Source organism: Puma concolor, chromosome D4 (genome assembly GCF_028749965.1).
Source record: "Puma concolor isolate L17-30 chromosome D4, mPumCon1.1.hap2, whole genome shotgun sequence".
Taxonomy (NCBI): Eukaryota; Metazoa; Chordata; class Mammalia; order Carnivora; family Felidae; genus Puma; species Puma concolor.
In genome coordinates, this window is record NC_141679.1 from 86,882,330 (window position 1) to 86,904,210 (window position 21,881).

General features: G+C 59.2%; 2 protein-coding genes across 5 annotated transcripts in view; one reads left to right on the top strand and one right to left on the bottom strand.

Annotated features, from left to right (window-relative positions):
* Positions 1 to 5,099, top strand: part of LRSAM1 (leucine rich repeat and sterile alpha motif containing 1) — a 39,742-nt gene extending 34,643 nt beyond the window's left edge. For 3 of the 4 annotated variants that reach the window (XM_025929277.2, XM_086684077.1, XM_086684078.1), the window contains 3 exons: positions 1,050 to 1,131; positions 3,268 to 3,416; positions 4,338 to 5,099. In XM_025929277.2, coding sequence (XP_025785062.1) covers positions 1,050 to 1,131; positions 3,268 to 3,416; positions 4,338 to 4,463 — 357 coding nt within the window. In that variant the 3' untranslated portion in view covers positions 4,464 to 5,099. Of the gene's footprint in view, positions 1 to 1,049; positions 1,132 to 2,593; positions 2,696 to 3,267; positions 3,417 to 4,337 lie in introns of those variants that run through there. The other variant, XR_015243080.1, reaches the window with a different exon arrangement.
* A 1,645-nt stretch (positions 5,100 to 6,744) lies between these two features.
* The window catches only part of NIBAN2 (niban apoptosis regulator 2), a 53,901-nt gene continuing 38,764 nt past the window's right edge, over positions 6,745 to 21,881 (bottom strand). The window contains exons 4-14 of the mRNA XM_086684076.1: positions 20,081 to 20,186; positions 18,663 to 18,830; positions 13,837 to 13,952; positions 13,204 to 13,308; positions 12,963 to 13,125; positions 11,225 to 11,412; positions 10,314 to 10,469; positions 9,700 to 9,816; positions 9,452 to 9,559; positions 9,217 to 9,328; positions 6,745 to 8,803 (exon numbers count right to left, since the gene is read on the bottom strand). Of these exons, the coding sequence (XP_086540202.1) occupies positions 8,220 to 8,803; positions 9,217 to 9,328; positions 9,452 to 9,559; positions 9,700 to 9,816; positions 10,314 to 10,469; positions 11,225 to 11,412; positions 12,963 to 13,125; positions 13,204 to 13,308; positions 13,837 to 13,952; positions 18,663 to 18,830; positions 20,081 to 20,186 (1,923 nt within the window). The 3' untranslated portion in view covers positions 6,745 to 8,219. The remainder of the gene's footprint in view (positions 8,804 to 9,216; positions 9,329 to 9,451; positions 9,560 to 9,699; positions 9,817 to 10,313; positions 10,470 to 11,224; positions 11,413 to 12,962; positions 13,126 to 13,203; positions 13,309 to 13,836; positions 13,953 to 18,662; positions 18,831 to 20,080; positions 20,187 to 21,881) is intronic.

Here is a 21,881-nt window from a genome sequence, read left to right on the forward strand (position 1 = left end):
GGGGTTCTTGATGAGGTCTGCCGTTACCCAGTGGTCCAGGGTCCGCTTGCTTCCAGGTGGCCAGAACACCTACCCCATCGGTCCCTAACCCCCTGCGTGTGCCCTGCACGCCACCTGCCTAAGAAAATCCAGGGATGTGAGTTCTGACCCCAGGCTGCCCCACCCGCTCAGATTGGACCTTCACGTTGTGGGCCCAAGACAAGTCCTTGCAGGTCTGCTCCAGCCCTGGCCCACGCCGTGGTGTTGCAGACGTGGCACGGCGGCACTTCCTGAACCTGCTTGCTTCTGGGTAGAGCTGAGCACCTTGCGTTACTTGATTTACTCTTCACGTGAGCCAAATAATGGCGGCCCACATCTCTAGCGCTTGCCTGCGCCGGGTGCTATTCTAAGTGCTTCTCGAGTGCTAGCACCTTGAACCCTCCCAACAACCCAGGCAGAAGGGTATTCTTGTCCCTGTCATTTTTCAGATGAGGAAGCTGAGACACAGCAAGGTGGTAACTTGCCCAAGGTCACACAGCGGAGCTAGGACTCGAGCGTGAGTGGTCTGGTGCCAGAGTCCATGCCGTTTACCACTCTGCTGCTGTGTCGCCTGTCCCTTGGCCCAAAAACCGAGGCTCTGGAGGGCTGCACGGGGGCTCTGCCTCCCAAGGGACCGTGTGGTTCCAGCACTCGGCCTTGGCGTGAACCGCCTGGCCCTTCCCATGAACTCTGATCCTCGATCCTGTCTTACTGGTTGTCGTGGGGTTGACATGCAGTCATGCAGGTGAAGGAGTCCCTTCCTCGGTGCAGGGGAAGCACGTGCTAAACTGTAGCTGTTACTAGTGTCAGTTTCCTTTGGGGCCTCTGTTTCTCTCCCTGCCACCTGGTCATCTTCATAGCTGTGGTACTGCACTGGGGCAGGGTCAACTGGGTGTTGACCCTAGGGCCCAGGCCTCCATGTGTCCAGCGGAAGGTGCCAGAAGCCATGAGGCAGCCCTGATGGCTCTGTACTGTGTAGCGAGCTCTCGCGCAGCCCGGGCCATAACTTGCTTTTCCCTGAACTGGCTCAGGTGGGCGTCTCGGAAGCCGGCCTGCAGCACGAGATCCTGCGGAGAGTCCGGGAGCTGTTGGGTGCGGCCAGGATCCAGCCAGGTACCAACGCCAGGACACCTCCTGAGCAGAGGCCCCTACCTTACTTGTGGACTATGGCCCGGGGCGTCCCCTGTTTACATTTCAGGACGAGAACTGAGGGCCGGTCCTAGCCCCTGCCAGTCCTTAAGATTCCCTCCCAGAGGAACAGGATTTACAAACGGGAAAAACGGGCCACAAAAATGGGGGAACAAAGAAGCTTCCTTGCAGAAGAGGCCCTCCTGGTTCCCTGTCCTAGAACCTTCCCTAAAGCTACTCTACAAACACAGGGAACCACACACCCAGATCCTTGAGGGAGAAACCAGCCCTAGCCAGTGCCTGACACTGTGCCTCGGGCAGGCCTGTGGTTGGACGTGGAACAAGGTTCGTGGTGACCTGTGAAAGGGGCAAAGGCAGGTCATAAAGCCACTCCAGCTGCGCCTGGAGGCCCGGATAAGGTAGGTGCTGTGGCTGCCGTGGGAGTAGATGGGCGTCGGGGATCTCCTGTGTCCGAGCATAATCCGGGTACGAGGCGTTTGTCAACCGCTTTACAGGTACCGTGTCATGGCACCTCTGGCAGGTGGGTGCTGCTGTTCCTTTCATTTGAGAGATGAGGGAACTGAGGCGGAGAGGGGCTAATGTGTCTGCCGTAACCTCACACAGCTGGCGAGCGTATGTAAACCTCAGTACAGCTGAGCTTTACTGCCTCCCTCGAGAAGAGGCCGAGGGGCCTTGGCAAGGGAAGCGGGCCTGGCACAAGGATGAAGGCGGGGGGTGAGCCCGTGGCACTGCCAGCCTCAGGCAGGGTCCGTTCAGGGGAGAGACTAAAGGTGGGGTGGCCAGACCAGATTGCAGGGGTGAGGCAGGAGCTCTGCTGCCGGCAGGGAGGAGGCCCTGGGCCCCCAGGCGTCTGGGCCAGTGGCAGCACCATGATGTCCTCGGGCCCCAGCTCTCTAGCCAGTTTTATTCCAGAGACACTGACCCAACCTAACCAAGTCCCTAAACTCACAGTCCTTTCATTAGACACCTTCCTCCCCTTGCAGATGTTTTCCAACCCTGGTCCCTCCTGCTGTCAGACTGGAGGTCAGGTTAAGTTTGACATCAGGAGTTGGGGTCTCCTCATCCCACCCCCCCCCACCCCCCCCCAAAGATTCCCTTCACTCTGAGCCCCTCCCCCTCCTGACACCTGCCTCCCACAGTCCCCCACCATCCCCAGGGCGGCTTCCCGACTGTGTCCACCTGCAGGGAAGGCTGGGTGGGATGGTTTCCTCTCAGCAGCAGAAGGGGCAGGAGACCTTCAGCCATTTTCCTAACATTCTCTTGCTGCTCCCAGAACTTGGTAGGTGTCCCGTTACATATAGAAGAGCCCCTTGACGGTGATGGTTTGGGGGCGCCATGGTACCTTTAGAGAGCCTAGTGTTGTAACGGCCTTAAAAAATATATATTCAGATGTTTCCAATATAAAAACTTCTCCTTCAAACCATAGGATAGATGGAAAAATGTGAGCCGTGATCAGGATGGGCGTCAGGGCTGCCGAAGACTCGGGGATGGGGGTGTACTTTGCATGATATGAAAGAGACTGCATTTTGTAAGGGCTGATTCTGGTGTCCTGCCTGTTGGGAACCCGGTGGGGGATGCTGGCTCTAGGGCAGAGGAGGGGCAAGGGTGGAGGGGACAGCCTTGGGGGCTTCTCCTTCCTCTCCCTACTTCCTGGTGACCTGAGGGCAGCGGCCCATCCTGTCTCCTGGAGGAGGGGCTGAGAGCATTGCCCCATCCACTGCAGAGTCCCTAACCGAGAACTCCTACACCACGGCTCTACCACCAGATGGCCCTGTGGTCTTGGACAAGTGGCTGCCCTTCCCTGAAAGGGACAAGCCCTCTTGCAGGGTGGCCATGAAGGATCCGGGGAATGGTCAGGGGTCAGAGGCCCCAGATAACCAGCACTGTGGCGATCCCTGCCAGCCTCCCTGCACTCCTGCCTTACAGAGGAGGGAATGAGGCTCAGAAAAGAGTTAAGGGGGCCCTTACCCCTACCGTGAGATCAAAGTGCCCCTCCTGAGCTCACTGTCCACTCGTGGCAGGCAGAGCCAGGGGACCCCCTGTGGGGTTGGGATCACTGGGCCATGACCCTGGCTCAGCCTATCCCTCTGGTCCTCACAGAGCCACTGAACCCACCCAAGGGTGAGGTCCCTGGGGCCATGGAGGTGCCCACCGCCCCCGAGGAGCTGCCTGAGTCCGTGAGCCCGTCCGCTCCCCCAGCAGAGCTGGAGGTGCAGACTTCAGAGTGTGTCGTGTGCCTGGAACAGGAGGTGAGTCTGGGGCAGCAGCCCCTCCCCCCATGCACCAGCCGGGCCGGCACCCATCCTGAGCCTTTCCAGACTCGTGTTCTTTCTAGACACTTTTTTTCATTGGTAGAAGTGTATTGTGTTCATTAGAAACTTTGGGAAATCCAGGAAAGCAAAAAATACAGTAAATTACCGTGATCCTATGACCCAAATGTGAGCATTTTCTGGGGTTTATTTTCTTTTTTTGAAAGAGGGGGCTTTCCCCCACTACTTGAGAAAAATTTCCCATGTCCTTAAATACTAACAGCACAATTTTCTCTGAAGAGGCTTTTAAAAAGCTGTCTTTAAAAATCTATAACAAATTAATGCTTATTGTAAAAATTAACATAGTGTATAAAATCTCCCCTCCCTCTGCCGTGCGATCCTACTTAAAAGAAGCAACCATGTTAGCAGTTGAATTACTCCACGGCCATGATGTGTAGGGAGGTGTTGGTGATAAATGGAACCAAACCCCTGCTTTTGGGCCCCATGTTTCTTCCTGCAAACCCTGCTGTACCAAATAGCCTTGAACGGAGTTGATTATTTCCTCAGGATAAATCCTAAAAAGAGGAAATGCCGAAGCAAAGCGCAAGCGTGCTTACGAGGCTTCTGCTCCATGCTGTTGGGAGTAGTTTGTAGACCGAGGGGCTGATCAGGATACAAAAAGGCAACAATTAAGACAGTCTACGCGTCCAAGGGGCAGGGCTGGTGAGACGCCGTGTGGCCTCCCATGTAGCTGTTGGAGGGCACGGAGGGTCCAGGATTGGTGGCGGGTGATGACCACCATCACGTGGTGCTATTGGGTGGTATCAGATGCTTCCGGTAAAGGACGGCGGGGCAGGGGGAGGTTGCCCAGCCTCCAGGAACAGGCGGGGCAGGACCCAGACGCTCCCCCTCCCTCCTCAGGCCCAGATGATCTTCCTCAATTGCGGCCACGTCTGCTGCTGCCAGCAGTGCTGCCAGCCGCTGCGCACCTGCCCGCTGTGCCGCCGGGAGATCGTGCAGCGCCTCCGCATCTACCACAGCGGCTGAGCCGCCGCCTGCTCTGGACAGACCCGTGCAGCTCCCCTCTGCCCTGGGCCCTCATCTCACAGCCTGGAGGTGCCCCCCGCCCCGCCCCGCCCCTCCACGCACACCGGGGCAGAGGGCGGCGGAGCGTTCCAGACCCTGACGCGGCCGGTGTGAACGCGGTGGAGGAAGGAAGGACTCGCGGCCTGAGGACAGGGTCTGGGGTTTGGAGAAGCCTCCGTCTGAGCAGGAGACTGCGTGTCCTGGCCTCTGTGCTTGCCAGCCCTCTGTGCTGGTCCCCGCCCCTCCAGGAGCCCCGGGGTCCTCGGCAGGAGGGTCCTCGGCAGGGTAACTTGGACAGCGCCGTCCCTCACGGTGGGTGCTGGGAGCGAAGGAGAGCCCCGACCCAGAAGTGGGGGAGGCCGGGGGTAGAGCTGGTGTGTGGTGTCGCCGTGGATCACTCTGGGCCGTCCTCAGGTTGTCCAGTGTAGGCCTTGTGCCACAAGTGACATTGGTCCCTCCTCACCTCCCTCTCTGGGTCCCCCTGCTGTCCAGATGTGCACCTCCTAGCCACCCCCATCCCCCCCACCCCATCTCACAGGCAGGCAACCAGCTTGCAGACCCAAAGCAGGAATGTCAATAAATCCCCCTCCAGCCTGCTCCTTCCGTGTCATCACTGGGGCCCCCAGGAGCCCGGGGAGGGGGCGGGCTTTACCTCAGGCAAAAGGAGGCAGGAGGTACAGGCATTCTCAAATGCAAAGTTAAACAAAATTCCCCCCATTACAGGTGGACAGACAGACTGGGCTCAGAAGGGCACAGGGAGGGTCAGCCGGAGCAGGTTGGCGGGGCAGCGGTGGGGGGTTGGGGAGGAGCAGAGGCATAAGAGAGTGGAGGCAGAAGCTGCTGAATGCCCAGTGCCTGGCAGCTGGGACAGGGCAGTGCTGGGTCTGGAGCCTGCCAGAGGTTTGATTCCCAAACCCGTGCAGTTGTGCAAGTTGTTCATTGTACAATTTTAGAAGGAGCCATGTACCTGTACTTGATGTAGAGCTGCACATTTATTGTGCATTTTCTGGTAAATGGTTTTGAACCGAGGACAGCTTTCTTTGAGCTAGAGGTGGGTCTGATTAGGGTACCTGGGCTCTGCCTCCAGCTACCCCTAACCCTGGCCGGCCTTCCAAGACTCCTTTCCCCACACGTTAAGCGTGGGACACGATGGGGCCCAGATGCAGGCCAGTGGCCACCAGGGGGCACCCAGGTGCAATCCTGGAAGCCCTGAGGTGGCAGAGCCCTGTCTCCCCTAGGCCTCTGTTTCCCTGCCTCATTAGGTCCTGTGGACTGAAACAGGATAGGACGAGGCCCCCTGTGAGTTCTGTTTTCCAGGCAAGAGCTGGGGTCTCCTCCCCTACCCTATCCCCTCCCACCCAGGACCTGGGGAGCTTTGGTGGCTCCCTCTGCCCCAGACTTGGGCTCACCTTGGCCAAGAGGGGAGACTGAGACCTGGGTGGGCAGGGCTACTTCGGGCACAGTGTTTTCCGAACCACCTAGACCCCTCACTAGGCCCTGGGAGAAAGGAATTTTAGGACTGCCCCCTCCTGCTTTTATAGATGAGGAGCCTGAGGCTGAGTGTGGTGCCTTGCCAAGGACAACAGCAACACTGCACTTGAATCTCTGGTCGCTGCCCCCATAGTCCCTGCTGTTTCTCACCCCAGCCCCGTTGACCAGCCCTCAGCCACAGACCGCCATGGACAAGCTGGCACCAGGGAAGCCAGGGGGTGTGTCCCATGCCCCATAACCTCCAAGGGTCCACACCTTCCTGGGCCTCAGTTTACATGGTGGTGAAATGGTAATGAGGACACCCCCCTCCTAGAGTGGCTCTGGGGCTCCTGGTCCTGCACAGAAAGCACACACACCACAGTAAGTGCTCGGTAAAGGCTGTGTGAAGAGTCTTGGGGGCCAACGCTGCTGTTTGGATCTGTGGATCCAGCTTGAGCCCAAGGGCCAACCCCCACTGTGCACGCCCCAGGGCCACATGGCCTGCAAGATGCTGCCATCCCCCTTGGCCTCACCATCGCCAGGGGCTACCCGAGGAACACCCTGCACCGATCTGGCTCAGCCGAGCTGCCGACAGGCCAGCCACCTACGTGCCAGCCACCTACGTGCCCTGCATGCCTTCTCTCAGGGTCGGTTTCCTCTAAGATGGGGTAACACAGGCACTCGGACTGAGCCCAGAAAGCCAGGGCGCACTGCTGCTGTGGGACAGGCCCAGCCCCGGTCTCCTCCTGCCGGCACCACACACACAGGCCACTGGCTTTAAATCATTTATTGATTAGTAAAGCTTAACCAGTTTGCATAATATTTTCAGTACAATATCTGGGAATGACGATTGAGAAAACCCCAAGGCACTAGAGGAGAGCATCTGAACACATGAACGAGATGGCAGGTTAGTGAGGCACTGGAGAGTCCGGCTGGGGGGACCAAGGGGGCCCTGAGCACCAGCCACCACGTATGTCCCATGGGTCTGAAGCCCCTGCCCTAGGAAGGGGACGGAGGGTGCGGGGCAGAGGAGGGCGCTGGGGCAGGCAGGAAGTCCTGGTCCCTGGGGACAGGGCTGCCAGGGTGGAGCTACCTCGGCTAGACCTTCACCCCCAGGAACAAGCCGCTGTGGAAGGAGCGCATCTGAGAAGGGAATTTTCAGGGTGAGGTGACTTGGAGGCAACAACGGCCAAGCCTGACCCCAAATCCTCAGAGGGGCCACCGGCAGCGCCTTGGGGAGCTGTACTCAGCTCCCCTGGTGGACAATGTGTACCTTGGGAGTGGCCCACAGAGGAATCTCCACCCCCACCCCGCAGACCCCGTCTCCGAGCACACGGCCACACTCCCCTCCATCCCACCCCGCAGCATGTGGCCGAGACAGGCAAGGGGGACAGAGGGACTCCGGGAGGCTGGCTGCCAATAGGCAGGAGATAGGCTAAGCGCCGGGGGTGGGGGGGTGCAGAAGCCTGCTCCACTTCCAGCAGCCTTCCATCTGCCGCCTCAGCCTGCCTTGAAGACACTCCCAGCGATGCTTCCCCACAGACCCCCTCTTCCCTCCCTTGAGACACTTCCTCTCCACAGACCAGCACATTCTGGGCCTTTCTCATTCCAATCCGAGCCACCTCACCCCTCCTCCTCCATGAGGCATCCCCCTCAACCCAGCAGCCCCAGCCTGGCTACAGCCGGGAGACCCCTCCTTGCACCTCCCCTCACCCAGAGCAGGGAAAACAAGGCCCGTGTCCCCTCCCAAACCGGCCTCTCGGGGCCCAGCCTGGACTGAGGAGGACACTGGGGCCCCCAGTGCTCCCTGGTCCTGGTTCTGATAAAGCCCTTGGTGAGAAGGGAGAGAAGCCAGTGGCCAAGTAGCACAACAAGCAACCACTCTACCTCCATCTTTCTGAGAAGGCTGGCGAGACCCGGGAGGGAAACCGAGGCCATAAAAGGCAGGAGAGGAGGACCCAGGGAATCGGTGATCACTGGGTACACCTCAGCCCCTCGGCTGTGCCCAGCTTCCAGCACAAGCAGGAAGCCCAAGATCATGCCACAGGAGAGAAAACAGGAGCAAAGTGTGACCAAACCCAATAAAGTGACTCAGGTGGGCCACCCCTGCCCAGCCCCAGAGGTGCCACAATGGCCCCACCGACCTCCACCCCAAGGCACAGACCCGGGGCTCCCCGCCTAGAGCCAAGCCTGCCTGTGCCTTGGAGGGGGTGACCCATGTCCAGCAGAAGCTCAGGGGCGACCGGCCTAGAACTCAGTCTGTACCCCTGCGCTGTCCTCGGTGGTGGTGTGGATGGGGGGGCGGCCACCAGGGCTGGATACCTGCTCCCCAGTCTCCTGGTCACTAGGTTTGGGGGGCTCAAGGTCCGCAGCTTTTCCAGGAGGGGGTTGCCGAAGGGGCGAGGCTGGCGGCGAGGAGGCCTCAGGGGCTGCCACGGGCTGGGGGCTCTCTTGGGAGGGGGCCCCGTTGAGCAGAGGGCCAGCCGGCGGGGGGCTCTCAGCCCGCAGATCCCGGGCCAGCAGACCGCGCAGCTCGGTGACACTGTCCGGGGACGCAGGTGATAGTGGCTCCGAGCCAGCCTCAAAAGGCAGCCCTGCCTCCTCGTCCTGGACCACGGACACCACCTGCTTGGCACGCCGTCGCTTTTCCGAAAGCGGGGCTGCTTCCGGGACGCTGGGGCTGCCACTGTCCCCACCACTGCCACCATACTCCTCACCCCAGTCGATGGGTGCACCCTCCGCCAGCAGGTGCAAGTTGGGGTCACTATTGTGCATGACCATGCTGTCCCGGTACAGGTTGTGTTTCCTCTGCACAGCGGCCTCCTTCACAGCTGTGGAGCCCAAGGGGGGGGTCGGGACATTTACCACGGGTTCCACGGCCGCCGCCACCACCCCCTACACTGCGCCTAAATATGACCCACGTCATCCCCTCCAGGCCTCCCGACAGCCAGACCTGGGGTCATGATTGGGAACTGCCCCCCCCCACCCGGCCAGGCCTCACTGCTGGCGAGGAGTAGTGGTTACCGGGCTGGTAACCACCGTGTCAGCCTGTCCCTCGTACCAAAGACCGGAGAGGACACTAAGGCCCAGAGAAGCAAGTCTACCCTCCTACATTCCCACCGCGTGCCTGACCCAACCCCCAGGCCTGTCTCGCCACCTTTGCAGGAAGACCTCTCAGCAGCCCTGTCTACCGGCCCGCGGGCAGTGACGGTCCCCACCCGGCACGACGCCGGCCCTCCCATACCCTGCAGGATGTCCTTCATCACCGTCTGCAACACCACCTCCTCGTACGTGTTCTCCACTAGGATGAACCTGGCAAAGTCCTCGAAGATCAGCTCCTGGAACCGGGGCAGCTCCTGCGGCGGCAGGGTGGGCAGGGACAGAGCAGGGGGTGGTCAGGCCCGCCCTGGGCTTGGGGACCGCGGAGGGGGCTGTGCTCGGGGGGGCCGCAGCAGGCTTGGCCAGGGCGGGGGGCTCACCGACTTGCACGTGGGCGCCAGCTTCTTGAGCAGGAAGGGGATGGTGATCTGCAACAGCGCCTCCCGGAAGAATCGCTTCCGCACCGAGCTACTATCGTAGTCGTATTTCTGCCAGGGCAGAGGGGCCAGGGGCGGGGTCGCTAGGTCTGACCTGAGCCTTGCCCTCCTCCTCCTCTGTGGGGGCAGGGGTCCATGGTGCCTCCCCCGGGGGCAGCCATCCTGGTACCGGCCCAGGGGCCCGGCCTCACCTTGAGCACGCGCTCCAGGATCCGCTGGATGGACTTGCACAGCTCCTCCTTGGTGGGCCCCTTCCCCAGCTCCTGGTGCAGGAGGGTCTCGAAGGTGTACACGGCATTGTCCATTTGCTGCGGGGCACACCATGGGGTGCGTCAAGGCCCCAGAGGGAGCACAGCCCCCTTCCTGCATGCCTGGGCGGGGGGGCTCCTCAGCCAGCCCCCACCAGGCCTGCCAGGGAGGCGTAGGGGTGGCCTGCGTGCTCATTCCCTCATGCACCCACATCTTTCCTGAATGTCTGCTGTGCACTGGCATAATGCCAAGCACCGGGCCAATCCCTGCCTCGAGGAAGCAGAGATCCTGGGCCCTGCAGGAAGGGACCTGGGGAGTAAGGAGGGCCTCCCGGAGGAAGGGGGTCTCCAGGCAGAAACCTGAAAGAGGAGGCCAGATCAGCCAGAGGAATGAGCGTCCCAGCAGACGGGAGCGCCCAAGAGGCCGGAGCAGGAGTGAGCATTCCAGGGGCTGCACGGGGGCCAGGGCCTAAGGCCCGGATAGGGGCCTACGCTGGGCCGGTGGAAGGTGGGTGACGGGCATGGAGCAGCGGGGAGGGGGGCTGCTCCGGGCCCACCTCTCGCATGTGGATCTGGGCTCGCTGCTTGAACACGGCCGTGCTGGACACATCGAAACGCTGCTGCAGCCCGTCAAGCCGCAGTGGCTCCATCTTCTCGTAGCAGCTCTGCATCTTGAGGGGGTGGGACGCCAGCTGGGACAGCTTCTCCATGTACTGCAGGGAAGCAGGGATGTGTAGGACCTGAGCGGGGGGCCGCCGGGGCAGGGGCAGTGCCTGCAGACCCACACCCTGCCTCGGCGCTGGGGCTCCAGGCACTGGCCACCTGCAGGGGGTGGTGGCTGGGGGAGCCCAGGGAACGAAGGCTGGAGCAAGGCCCCGCAGCCTGGTACCAGCAGGGAGGCTCTCATCGCTTCTGCGGCACCAGGTGGCCTCGGGCAAGTCGCTCACCCGCTCCGAGCCTCAGCCTCAAAATTAGGAGATAGTGTCTCATGATCTCTAAGGTCCTTTCTGGTTCTCAATTTCTAGGATTCTTGCTGTCTGTGGACCCCTCAGTCCAGGGTGTGAAAGAGGAGAGCAAAGATTATGGGATCAGATATAGAAGGATGTGCACCCTGAGAACCAGGTGACTGAGAAGTGAGAGAGATGGGCCGGCCCCCATGTTGGGGTACGTGAAAAGGCATGTAAGTTGTTCTACCTCCTGGCAGAAGCTCACTTCTTCCCTCTCTCCCTCCCCTTCCCTCCCCGTTAAGTCCTTTGATACTTCAGGAACCCACTTGGTTTATAAAGCCTGGTGGAGGGGGTCAGTGATCCCCTTTTTCTCTGAGTGCTGCCCCCCGTTTCTCACACCCTCAGCCCTCCGGGTGTCCAGCAGCCCCTCTGGTGACAAGTTACGCCCTGGATCGCAGGAGGGCCCGGCAGGCACTCCGCGCCCCCCCCTGCCCCTCCCCCGGGCAGGGGCCTGGCCTCACCTCACCCAGCTTGTCAGCACCGCCCTCATTGATGACGTTCAGGTTCATGTCCGTCACCTCTTTGAAGAAGACATCCCGCACCTCGGTGAAGCCCTGGCTGGTGGGCACCATCAGGGCCTCCAGGATGGACGGGATGTAGGGCTGGACGTGGTTCCGGACGCACACCTCTGCCTTGGGGAGGATGAAGGCTGCGCCCAGAGGGAGCAGGTGAGCTGAGGGCACCGCCGGGGGGCAACCCCCAGCCACCTGGAGCCCAAGCTTTTAAAGAAAACCACTAGTGACATCAAACTGAATGATTTGTAGGTACATGCACCAAAACCAGGGGAAGGGCGTCTGGGTGGCTCAGTCGGTTGAGCATCCGACTTTGGCTCTTTGTGAGCCGGGGCCCCGCATCGGGCTCTGCTGTCAGCTCAGAGCCTGGAGCCTGCTGAGGGGCCTCTGTCCTCCCTCTCTCTGCCCCGACTCACACGCTCTCAAAAATAAAAAATTTTAGGGGCGCCTGGGTGGCGCAGTCGGTTAAGCGTCCGACTTCAGCCAAGTCACGATCTCGCAGTCCGTGAGTTCGAGCCCCGCGTCAGGCTCTGGGCTGATGGCTCGGAGCCTGGAGCCTGTTTCCGATTCTGTGTCTCCCTCTCTCTCTGCCCCTCCCCTGTTCATGCTCTGTCTCTCTCTGTCCCAAAAATAAAAAAAATAAAAAAAAAAAAGTTGAAAAAAAATAAATAAAAAATTTTAAACAACAGGGGATTCTGAGATCGGACCCTGATCTTTCTAAAACTCTGATGGCAAGAAACTAAAACTGCTAGTCCAGAGGGGTCAGCGTTCTGCTTTGCTCGAGGTGGAAAGAAACCCCTCTCTAGCCATCTTACTGCTGTAACAAAACAAAAAACACTTTGGTAGATTCAGCGAGCCTCTGGGTTTTTCACACACGGGCCGGTGTGCCTGGGTCTGCACCGCCATGTAAAAGGCTGCTTGCTCGGGGGCATGACCAGCTCCATTTGCACCCAGGGCGTGTTTTGATGTCCCTCTCTCTGGCTGGCTGATGGTTTGTTGCCCAAGATAAATGTCAGCTCTCAGTGTTCCATCTGGATCACAACGAACACAGGTAGGAGAGAGTAGTCCTCAGGCAACGGACCAGCCCTGAAACCGCACACGGCCAATGGGGGGGGGGGGGACAGGGGGCCTGGAACAGACCCCGAAAAGTGAGATGTGATCAAAGTGAATCATTACAGTTAAACTGATGCCTATACTAACCCCGGGGTCAAGTCTGTGACTGACCATAGATGAGCAAAAGACTTGAACTTCCTTGACAAAATTTACATCTTCCAGGTCCGGGTTTGCAGAAATAGCCACAGGACAACTCCCAGGGGTCAGAAGAACAATGGCCCAGATTTGATTTCATTTTTAAAAATGACCATCGATGGGATGCCTGGGTGGCTCAGTCGGTTAAGCGTCTCACTTCGGCTCAGGCCACGATCTCACCGTTTGTGAGTTCGAGCCCTGCGTCAGGCTCTCTGCTGTCAGCGCAGAGCCTGCTTTGGATCCTGAGTCCTCCTCTCTCTCTCTGCCCTCCCCCACTCGCATGAGCATGTACATTCTCTCTCTCAAAAATAAACATTAAAAAAAAATTTTTTTTTTAAATGACCATTGAATCAAGTCACTTAGCCTGAAAAGTACGCGGGTCGGTGGCACAGACAGGCGGCCCACCCTGGCCCCCGAGGCACGGCAGCTGGCTGCCTACCTCGGATCTTGCTGGCCAGGTGCTCCTTGGAGGTGATGATCTGGTCCATGTCCGTGCGGATGGCCGCCTCCATGGCTGGCCGGGCCAGCTGCAGCTTGGACAGCACCGCCTCAAAGCGCGCCTTGGCCTGCTCGTACACCATGCGGTACACAGCGTCTGAGATCTGGGGGCAGTGCCGTGAGTCAGCGTGAGGGTGCCAGGCGGGTCCGGGACCCCCGCCTCCACACCCACACCCGCCTACCTGGATCCACTGCCGCTGTCGCTCCTGCGGTTTTCCCTTCAGCCGCGGGGCGAGCTCCGCCTTCAGCTCAGGGCCCAGCTCCTCCATCACCAGGTTGCTCAGGATCTAGGACAGAGAGCCACGAGCCGGGGCAGGGGTTAGAGCATGTCCAGATGGCGGGTTCCCTTCCACGTTCCACAGGCTGGCCACTCCAGCCCCACCTCTGGGCTTGACCTTGGCTTCACGTCTCCACTGGCCTCTCTCCTGAGCATCATTCCACCAGGTCCCAACTTACCTGCTTGAGGGACCTACAGGACCCTCGGCATCGGGGTCCCACCTCGGGGCCTTTGCACACGCTGCCTCCCTGTCTGGAATACCACACCCCTTCCCCCTCACTTGCACACAGAAGTATGTATGTTTCTTTGTCAAATGTCTGCTTCTCCTGCTAGATAGAGAGCCGGACTAAGGAGCAGCAGCACCCCGCACCTGGTTCAGGATAGGTGATCTATAAGCGATCAGATCAAATAAGTATCTCCACCCGTCCAAAATGGTCTTATTGTCTCCTTGCAAGCCAGGAGTGGCCCCCCCGAGGCCAGAGTCTCTGTGCTTGGCTCTACCCTCTGGACCTTAGGGTGACTTCCGCAGTCTCCTCACCTGCACCTCGTTCCCACACAGCATCTCCCAGGTCCCGTACAGCTCCTTGGACTGGCGGTACATGCGGATGGCGTCCGTGAACGCAGGGCCCTCTACCTTGGAGTTCTCAGGGATGCCTGCTCAGGAGAGGGGAGGAGGGAGGAGTCCGTGGGATGGCCCAATGGCCTTCACCAAGACCAAGGGACTGACTGCCAGAACGCCCCCGCCCTAAGTGCACACACGTGCACACCCCCACCTGCAACTCCACTGCCCTCATAGTAACCGTGATGGTAGCATTTGCGATGACAGCGACAGCAATGATAACCCTCCACCAGCAGCACCAAGGCAATCTCCGTTGAACGCTCATCTTCTTAAACCTTCCCAACCACGCCCGAGACTGTCCTTAACCCCACTTGACAGATCAACAGGCAGGCTCCGAGGTCAGGCCACTGAGCGGCAGAGCCAGGCCCAGAGGTCACCACCCTGTGCCAGGAGAGGTGGCGGGCACAGCAGAGAGGGAGTCAGAGGGACCCAGGAGTCCTCATTCCAGTCCTGCTCCCTCCCCTGTCTACATCAGGGCCCGCAAACTTTCCCTGCAAGAGGCCAGCCAGTAAATATTTTCAGCTTCGCGGGCCAGATGAGCTCTGTCGTTAACTCCCCAGCGCTGCCACGGCAGCAGGGAAGGAGCCACAGACGATCTGGAAACCAACGAGCCCGGAAAACTGGATTTACAAAAACAGGCAATGGGCGGATTTCTGGTCCCTGTGCCGTAGTTCTTGTTCCAGATCATTGAACCCTAAGGGCCTCAGTTTCCTCTTCTGAACAGTGGGAACAAGGACCCGGCCTGGCCTCACACATCCACCGTGAGGCTCCGGCAGCCGCAGTGAGCCGCTGCCCTTGCTGCCCTGGGTCGGCCTCGCTCCCCACCGCGTCCGGGTCTGACTAGAAAACACCAGTCCTGGATTTGTGCTATTGGTGGCGTTACTGTTACTGTGCTATTGGTGGCCCCACATGATCGCGTCCACCTTCCTGGTGCTGATGAGGTGGGTCAGCGAACAAGGCACGGCCCCCCTAGACCCGGTGCTGGGGAGGCAAGCTGCAGGAAGTTGCAAAATCCGACTTGGGATTTTGCACCGGGAGCCAGGCAGCGGGCGGCCACCCTGGCAGCACGCCCCCAACCGCTGTGTCCGCGGAGCCGGAGCCGAGGAAGGGGAAACAGCAGTCCGCGCCTCCGAAACCCCAGCTCCCATGGCGATGACTGCAGGCTGAGTCACTCCCGCAGAGAAAAAGCCCCTCTCGAGGGGAGGACCCCCTATCTCATCTGGCTGACTACAGGAGTCACTGTCAGAGTCCAGGGGGGTCTCAGCGGTGGGAACTGGGCACAGCCCCACCTCTGCGGGCAGCATCCTGGTCCGGGACGGGGGCGGGAGGAGGGTCTCCCCAGTACGTTTCAGGGACTGGAGATCAGGCAGGTGCGACCAGAACAGAGCAGGGGTGTTGAGCTGGGGTGCGTGCAGAGCCCGAGGTGGGTGCTGCCCAGGAGTCCAGGGGAGGACACCCCCTCCTCCCCTCAGGCTCTCAGGAGGACACGGTTTCCCAGAGACCAGGGTTTGCCTAGAAAATGTGGGCCATGCGTCACATGCAACCTCTCTCACATGAGGGCATTTCCATTTACAGACGACAAGCCAGGGGCGTTGGCAAGTCCAGGCCGCTTTCCAGGTGGCGGGACGGGGAGATGGAAGGCTGGGGAGGCAGGAAGGAGGCTGCGAGGTCCCCAGGCCTGGCTCTCACGGCCACACATGCAGCCTCAGACCCTTAGGACATCTCTGCTCGCTGAGCTGCTGAGTTTTCTACAAGAGAGGGGGCCCCCTCTTGAGCCCTTCCCCCCACTCCCACCCCCAGCCTGGCTGTCACAAGGTGGGGGGGGGCTGCACTCTGTCCCCCCTCAGACTGCTATGTTAAAGACCTAACTAACCCCTTAGTACTTCAGAAGGTGACTGTATCTGGAGATACAGCCCTTAAAGAGGTCATTAAGATAAAATGAGGCCATTAGGGTGGGTGCCGATCCAACATGACTGGTGTCCTTAGAAGAGGGAATTGGATGCAAAGCGTGCACAGGCAGAGGGAGGACTGTGCGAAGACACAGGAGAAGACGGTCACTGCAAGTCAAAGGCAGAGGCCGCAGAAGACTAAGCTACCTTGACCTCGGGACCTCCAGCCTCCAGAACCGTGGTTTAAGCCACCCAGTCTGTGGCACTTTGTTAGGGCAGCCCAAGTGGACTGAGACGCTAGCCCCGGGCCGAGACCTCGCACGCATTCCCTCATCCAATCCTCAAACAGCCCCACTTTTCCTGATGAGGAAACAGGCTCAGAGACACCAAGTTACTGGTTCGAGGACACACAGCTAGGGAGGGAATGGCAGCCCTAGGGCTCTAACACAGGACGAGCCGACTTCAGCCAGACCTGGTGACTTCCTGCCTGTGGGGTCCTCAGGGTCAGACTGAGAAAGGAAGCTGCATTCCTCAGCCCCAGGCAGCAGGCGAAGGGGGGTGGCAGTCAGACAGGAAGAGGCCTTGACCTCTGCAGCCCAGGCCCACCCTGAGGGCTCAGCTCCGTGCCCCAGCTGCCTCTTGCCACCCCCAGCTGCTCCAGGAATGCAGGATGTGAGGGGGGCCTTGGGACGGGCTGGCGTCCCCCCAGCTTGGCCTCCTTCCCCACCCCCCCCTCCCCCCCCCCACTTCCTGGCAGCCCCCGAGTGAGCAATTCCAGGCCCTGCCTCCACGCTGGAGGAAGCAGAGAACTTTCCCACAGTCCTCAGGGCGGAGGGAAGGCTTCTCTAAATCCAGCCACAGGATGCCCCTTCTTTCCCACCCCCTCCCACCCACAGCACCCGCACCCACGGGGCTTCCCTCAGCCTCCCTGGGGAGCTCTCTGCACGGTGCCCGGCCCGGGGTCAAGAGCTCTGCCCAAACCAGTGCATTTAGGCCTCCCAGCGATCCCACAAAGCTCGAACCTGTCATCCTCACATTGTACACGTGGGGAGCCCACCCCGGACCTGGCCTGGAGTAGTCCTGCCGGGTCAGCCATTAGCGCTAGAAACCTGGAGAGGGCAGAGCCGGGCCGGGGCTGAGGGGAGGGAGGAAGAAGGGAGGAACGGGGCCGGTACCCAGGCCAGGCGGCCAGAGCCCAGATGGCCCCCGCCCAGCCCTGGCCCAGCAGCCCCCAGGGATCCGGGAACAGGAGGCCTTTTGTGGGCGGCCGGGCCTGGCCCAGGTGACAGCCGTTGGCCTGACTGAAGACCTGGGTCCTCCCACCTCACAGATTCCAGACCAGAGGTGGCTCTGAAAGGATGGGTGGGGCGAGCCGAGTCACCACAGCAGCCTGGCCTCCAGGCATGAGTGCCCACACTGTCCGAGGTGGGCAGGAGCAGGGAGGGTGGGGGCGGTGGCTCCCTCCCCCCACTGCCCCAGGCCAGGTCATCAGGAGGAAGTCGGGAACAACCAGCACAGGCCATTCCTGCGCCACAGGCAGAAAGACCCTCAGTGCCCCACTGTCCCTATTTTGATCAAGCTCCAGAGCCCTGAAGGGCCCTCCTGACCTGGCCCAGTGCCCCTGCCAGCACTTGGGGTCACCCTCCCCCACTTGCAGGGCCTCAAGCAGTTCCTCCTCTAGACTGTTTTCCTGCCTCCAGGCTCAAGGCTAGAACACTCCTCCCTCCCTCCACTCCTCCCCCCACCCAAGGACCATTCGCCCTTCGCCCTTCGGGTCTTGGCTGAACTGTGACCTCAAGGGCACACACAACCTCTGCTAGCCCACCCTCTGTGCACACACACGCTCCAGGCTTCCACCCAGCACCCCAGGCAGCTGCTCCTGTTTAACATCTGTCTCCCCGGCCAGACCACCAGAAGCACAGGGGCAGGAACCGAATCTTGCCCCCTTGCTGGGTCCTCAGTGCCCAGACACAAAAATGCTGAGTCAATGAGTGAACAGAAAGAGAGCTCATAACTTGACAGAAGAGAACCCTGAGGCCCCAAGGAAGGACATGAACTTCTAGGCTACCCTACCGGTGAGGGGTAAGAAATGATATGATAAAAAAAAAGTCATGCGGTGCCTCGTTGGCTCAGTCGGTGGAGCGTGCAACTCTTGATCTTGGGGTTGTGGGTTCAGGCCCCATGTTGGGTGTATATATTGCTTAAAAATAAAATCTTTTTAGGGGCCCCTGGGTGGCTCAGCTGGTTAAGTGTCCGACTCTTGATCTCGGCTCAGGTCATGATCTCACAGTTCGAGAGATCAAGCCCCACGTCGGGCTCTGTGCTGAGAGTGCAGAGCCTGCTTAGAATTCTCTCTCTCTCTCTCTCTCTCTCTCTCTGCCCCTCCCACACACGTGTGCTCTCTCAAAATAAGCTTTAAAAAAAAAAGTAAAATAAGGTTTTTTTTTTAATTAAATAAGTCCTCACCAAGCATCAGGTGGACTCTCACTGTGATTCCTTACAAACATCCTAAGACTCAGGAGGGATTATTATCTCATTTTATACAGGCTCCAAGAGTCCCGTTGCTAGAAAGAGGCAGAATCAAGATTGCTACTCTGTGACCCAGGGTCCAAGGGCTCAATAATCATATCCCTCTGAGAACAGTTTCCCCAAATATTCCCCCCCACCGAGTAGCAGAGAACTGTTTTCTTCAAGGAAGAAGGTTAAAGGGCAACATCGCAGTGGCCTCCTACAGCCCCGAGCCGGAAACTTGCAACAGCTAGTAGAGCAGGGTTGCCGCACCACACTCGACCACTAGGTGTCGCCACTCAGCGCCGGGGCCTCCCCCCACCACCCCAGGGCCGGATGGCGTCTCACCATTGTTGCAGTGCCGGATACAGTCCTGCAGGACCGCATGCCACTTGTCCTGCTCCGCTTCCGTCATCATGCAGAAGTAGTAGTGCCGTGCAGAAGGGTGCCAGAGGATGAGCGGGAACTGCGTGGGGCACTTGAGGATGGGGGCACTGCCCGATTTTGATGTGGTCCCTGAGGAGACAGGGTCCCCTGAGCCGCTGCTCTCCGCAGTTTCCGTCTGCCGGGGGAGGCGGGCAGCAGATCCCTGGGCCTGGCTCCGAGGGGCTGCCGGCTCCAGCCCAGAGAGGGCTGACCTGTTCTGGGCTGACCAGTGAGTCAGCAAGAAGGCAGCATCTTTTTTTTTCTCACTGCATCCCCCACAGCCTGGCTAAAGGGACCTCAGAACCCCCTGATGTCTGTGCAGACTCATTTCTCAGAGCTGGTGCCGCATCTTGGGGAAGGCTCTACGCTCCGTGCAGAAAACACAAATAACACAGAGTCAGAGCCCTCGGGCTCAAAGGCCGAGCATTACCTTCTTGGGTTTCCCTTCAAATTTCAGCCGTGCAGGCCAAAGTGTGGCTTAAATGTCCAAGGGGGGGGAAGGGAGGTCTGGGGGTGGGGGACAGAAAATAAATAAAAGGAGATTTTTCTCCATTTTGTCCGCAAGGATATTCGAGATCCAGTGAGATAAGTGGTCCTGGGCTGGGACCTTGCCACTGTTAATCATACAATGACAGTTCTTCTTTGCGCCTTGGCTCTGAGTCCCCGGGTGGGGCTTGGGTGTACACAGCACCTCGAGGGGTCTACACGACACCCCAAGGTCAGTCCTCTCGGTGCCAAGTTGCCGGAGAAGACACAACAAAAACAAAGCCAGAGTCGGGGCTGGAATCCAGGAATTCTGGGCTGTAGCTGAGCCCTCAACCACACGGGGCACTGTACTCCCAAGCCCTATCCGGGGGCACAGACTGCCCCCTAGATCAGCCTCTCCCCCACCCCTTGGTTTCCCTGGGATCATCTGGGAGGCAGATGTGTTCCTGTAAGGCTTCTGGGAGTCCCTGGCAGGGTGGGGTGGAAACAGGACGCCTAGAATAACTCCTCGCAAATGCAGTACTGACTCCACGGTTTACAAAGAGGTTCACCTCGGTCATCCTCTCCAGGGGCATTAAAAGGCCTCAGGGAGGTGGAAAGGGCAGAGAGTGGGACCCCCGCTGCATAGTTGTGACCGTAAGGCTCAGGAAGTGGGCACGCAGGGGGGAGCCGACAATGGTTCAGTCCCACTGAATCCCCGCCCGCTCAGCCTCAGGCAAACCCCCTCTCAGCCTCCCTGCTGAGGCCTGGCCATTCTCTCTGCAAATACGGACAGGAGCTCAGGGCTGCCCTCCCCCCTGGCAATGTCCTGGGCCTAAGCAAGGCATTTCGGCCTGGGATGGGGGGGTCTTTACCTGGTAAGGAGTTGCCGACGAGCTCCAGGTACTGATCCACAGAGGTGAGGATTTTGTAGCCTGCACTGTTGATGACAGCCCGTGGTGGGACCTGTCGCTCGTAGGCCTGAGGAAGGGACAAGAGGAATGGTCCCTCGGGGTTATAGCGTGGCCAAGTCTAACTCTCATTTCCAGGTCTGGCTCCAGGGCCCTCTCTCTCAGTGTTGTCTGCCTGAGGCAGGGAGGAGGAGGGGAAGGAAAAGGGGAGGAGGGAGAGAGAAGAGGAGGAGGAGCCCACCCACTGATTAGAAACCACATGGTGTAGGGGGCGCTTGGGTGGCTCAGTCCGTTAAGCGTCCAACTCTTGATTTCAGCTCAGGTCCGCTCAGCTCCTCACTGACAGCGAGAGGGCCTGCTTGGGATTCTCTCTCTCCCTCTCTCTCTTTGCTCCTCCCTCACTTGCATTCTTGTTCTGTCCCTTTCTAAATACATACATACATACATAAATACATAAATAAATACATAAATATTGAAAAGAAAAGAAAAACCACATGTTGTAGTGACCTGGATCCAAGCTCTGGGCTCAAATCCTGGCTCCACTGAACACTGTCTGTGTGATGCTGACACTAAGCTCCTTCACCTCCTATGCTTTAGTTCCCTGGTCTATAAAACCGGGACAGGGGCAGCTCCTACCCCACAGGGCTGTGTGAGCCCTGAGATGATCCGTGTGATAGGATCAGCACAGGGCCTCACCACCAGGCACTGTAAGTGTGACCGGCACTGCCGTCCCTGTCACCAGCGGCGACCACTGCCTGAGTGTTTATTACACACCAGGCACCGTGCTAAGGACAATGCAAGCCTCCTTTCACAAAATTCTCACAATCCAAGAGGCAAGTACCATCGGTAGCCACAAGTTCACACAGCCGGTACACAGCCGACCTAGGACATGAACATGGTCTATCCCCGTCCAGAGTCTTTGATCATTACCTGAACTGTCCACCAAATTCCTAGGTTCTGAGCTCCACACAAGCCCCCTTTGGAGGAGAATTAGGTCTGGACGCTGCTTTCATTCACCAGGGTGGGTAAAAAGTGGTTCTGAGGTCATAGCTCATACAGCAGGGCTGCCATGCTGCACCTGGCCACTAGGTGTCACTACCCAACACATTTCTTCAGAACGGCTCAGGGCCTCCGGGACACCGATTTGCAAAGTGTGGTCCTAGGTCATCAGCACCAACAGCATCACCGGAGAACTTGTTAGAAATGCAAATTCTCAGCTCCACTCAGACCTAGACCAAACTGGGCAGGCCCAGCAACCTGTTCAACAAGCCTCCCAGGTGATTCTGATTCAAGCTATCAGTTTGAGAACCACTGCCCTGGGCAATCAGGCCGCTCCCCCCCACACTGTTTACATTTCTTTAACATTGATTTTCCTTGAACAGAGGGCACTCTGGGCCTGTCCTTTTGGCTACTTTGGAGAAATGTTTGGTAGTAGAAATTGGGTCTGTGGCTCAAACAGGTAGGGCTTCCCCAAGGGCTCAAGGCAAAGATAAGGAACAATCAGCAGGATGCTTACGCACCCAGTACAGAGCAGGAGGCTGCAAGGCGGGCAAGGGAATCAGGAAGGAAAGATGGGACCACAACCCTGGGTAAGGGGGGGAGGGGGGGCAGGGAAAGGGAATGGCCAGACTCTTGTGGCTGTTGAAGAGCAAGGATGGGAGAGGTCTGAAGAGATTCAGGGAGCCCAGCCAGGAAGAGGGGGCGGGGAGGGGGACTAGGGCCTGGAAATGGAGGGATTGGATGGACTTGAGGCAACCTGGAGGGT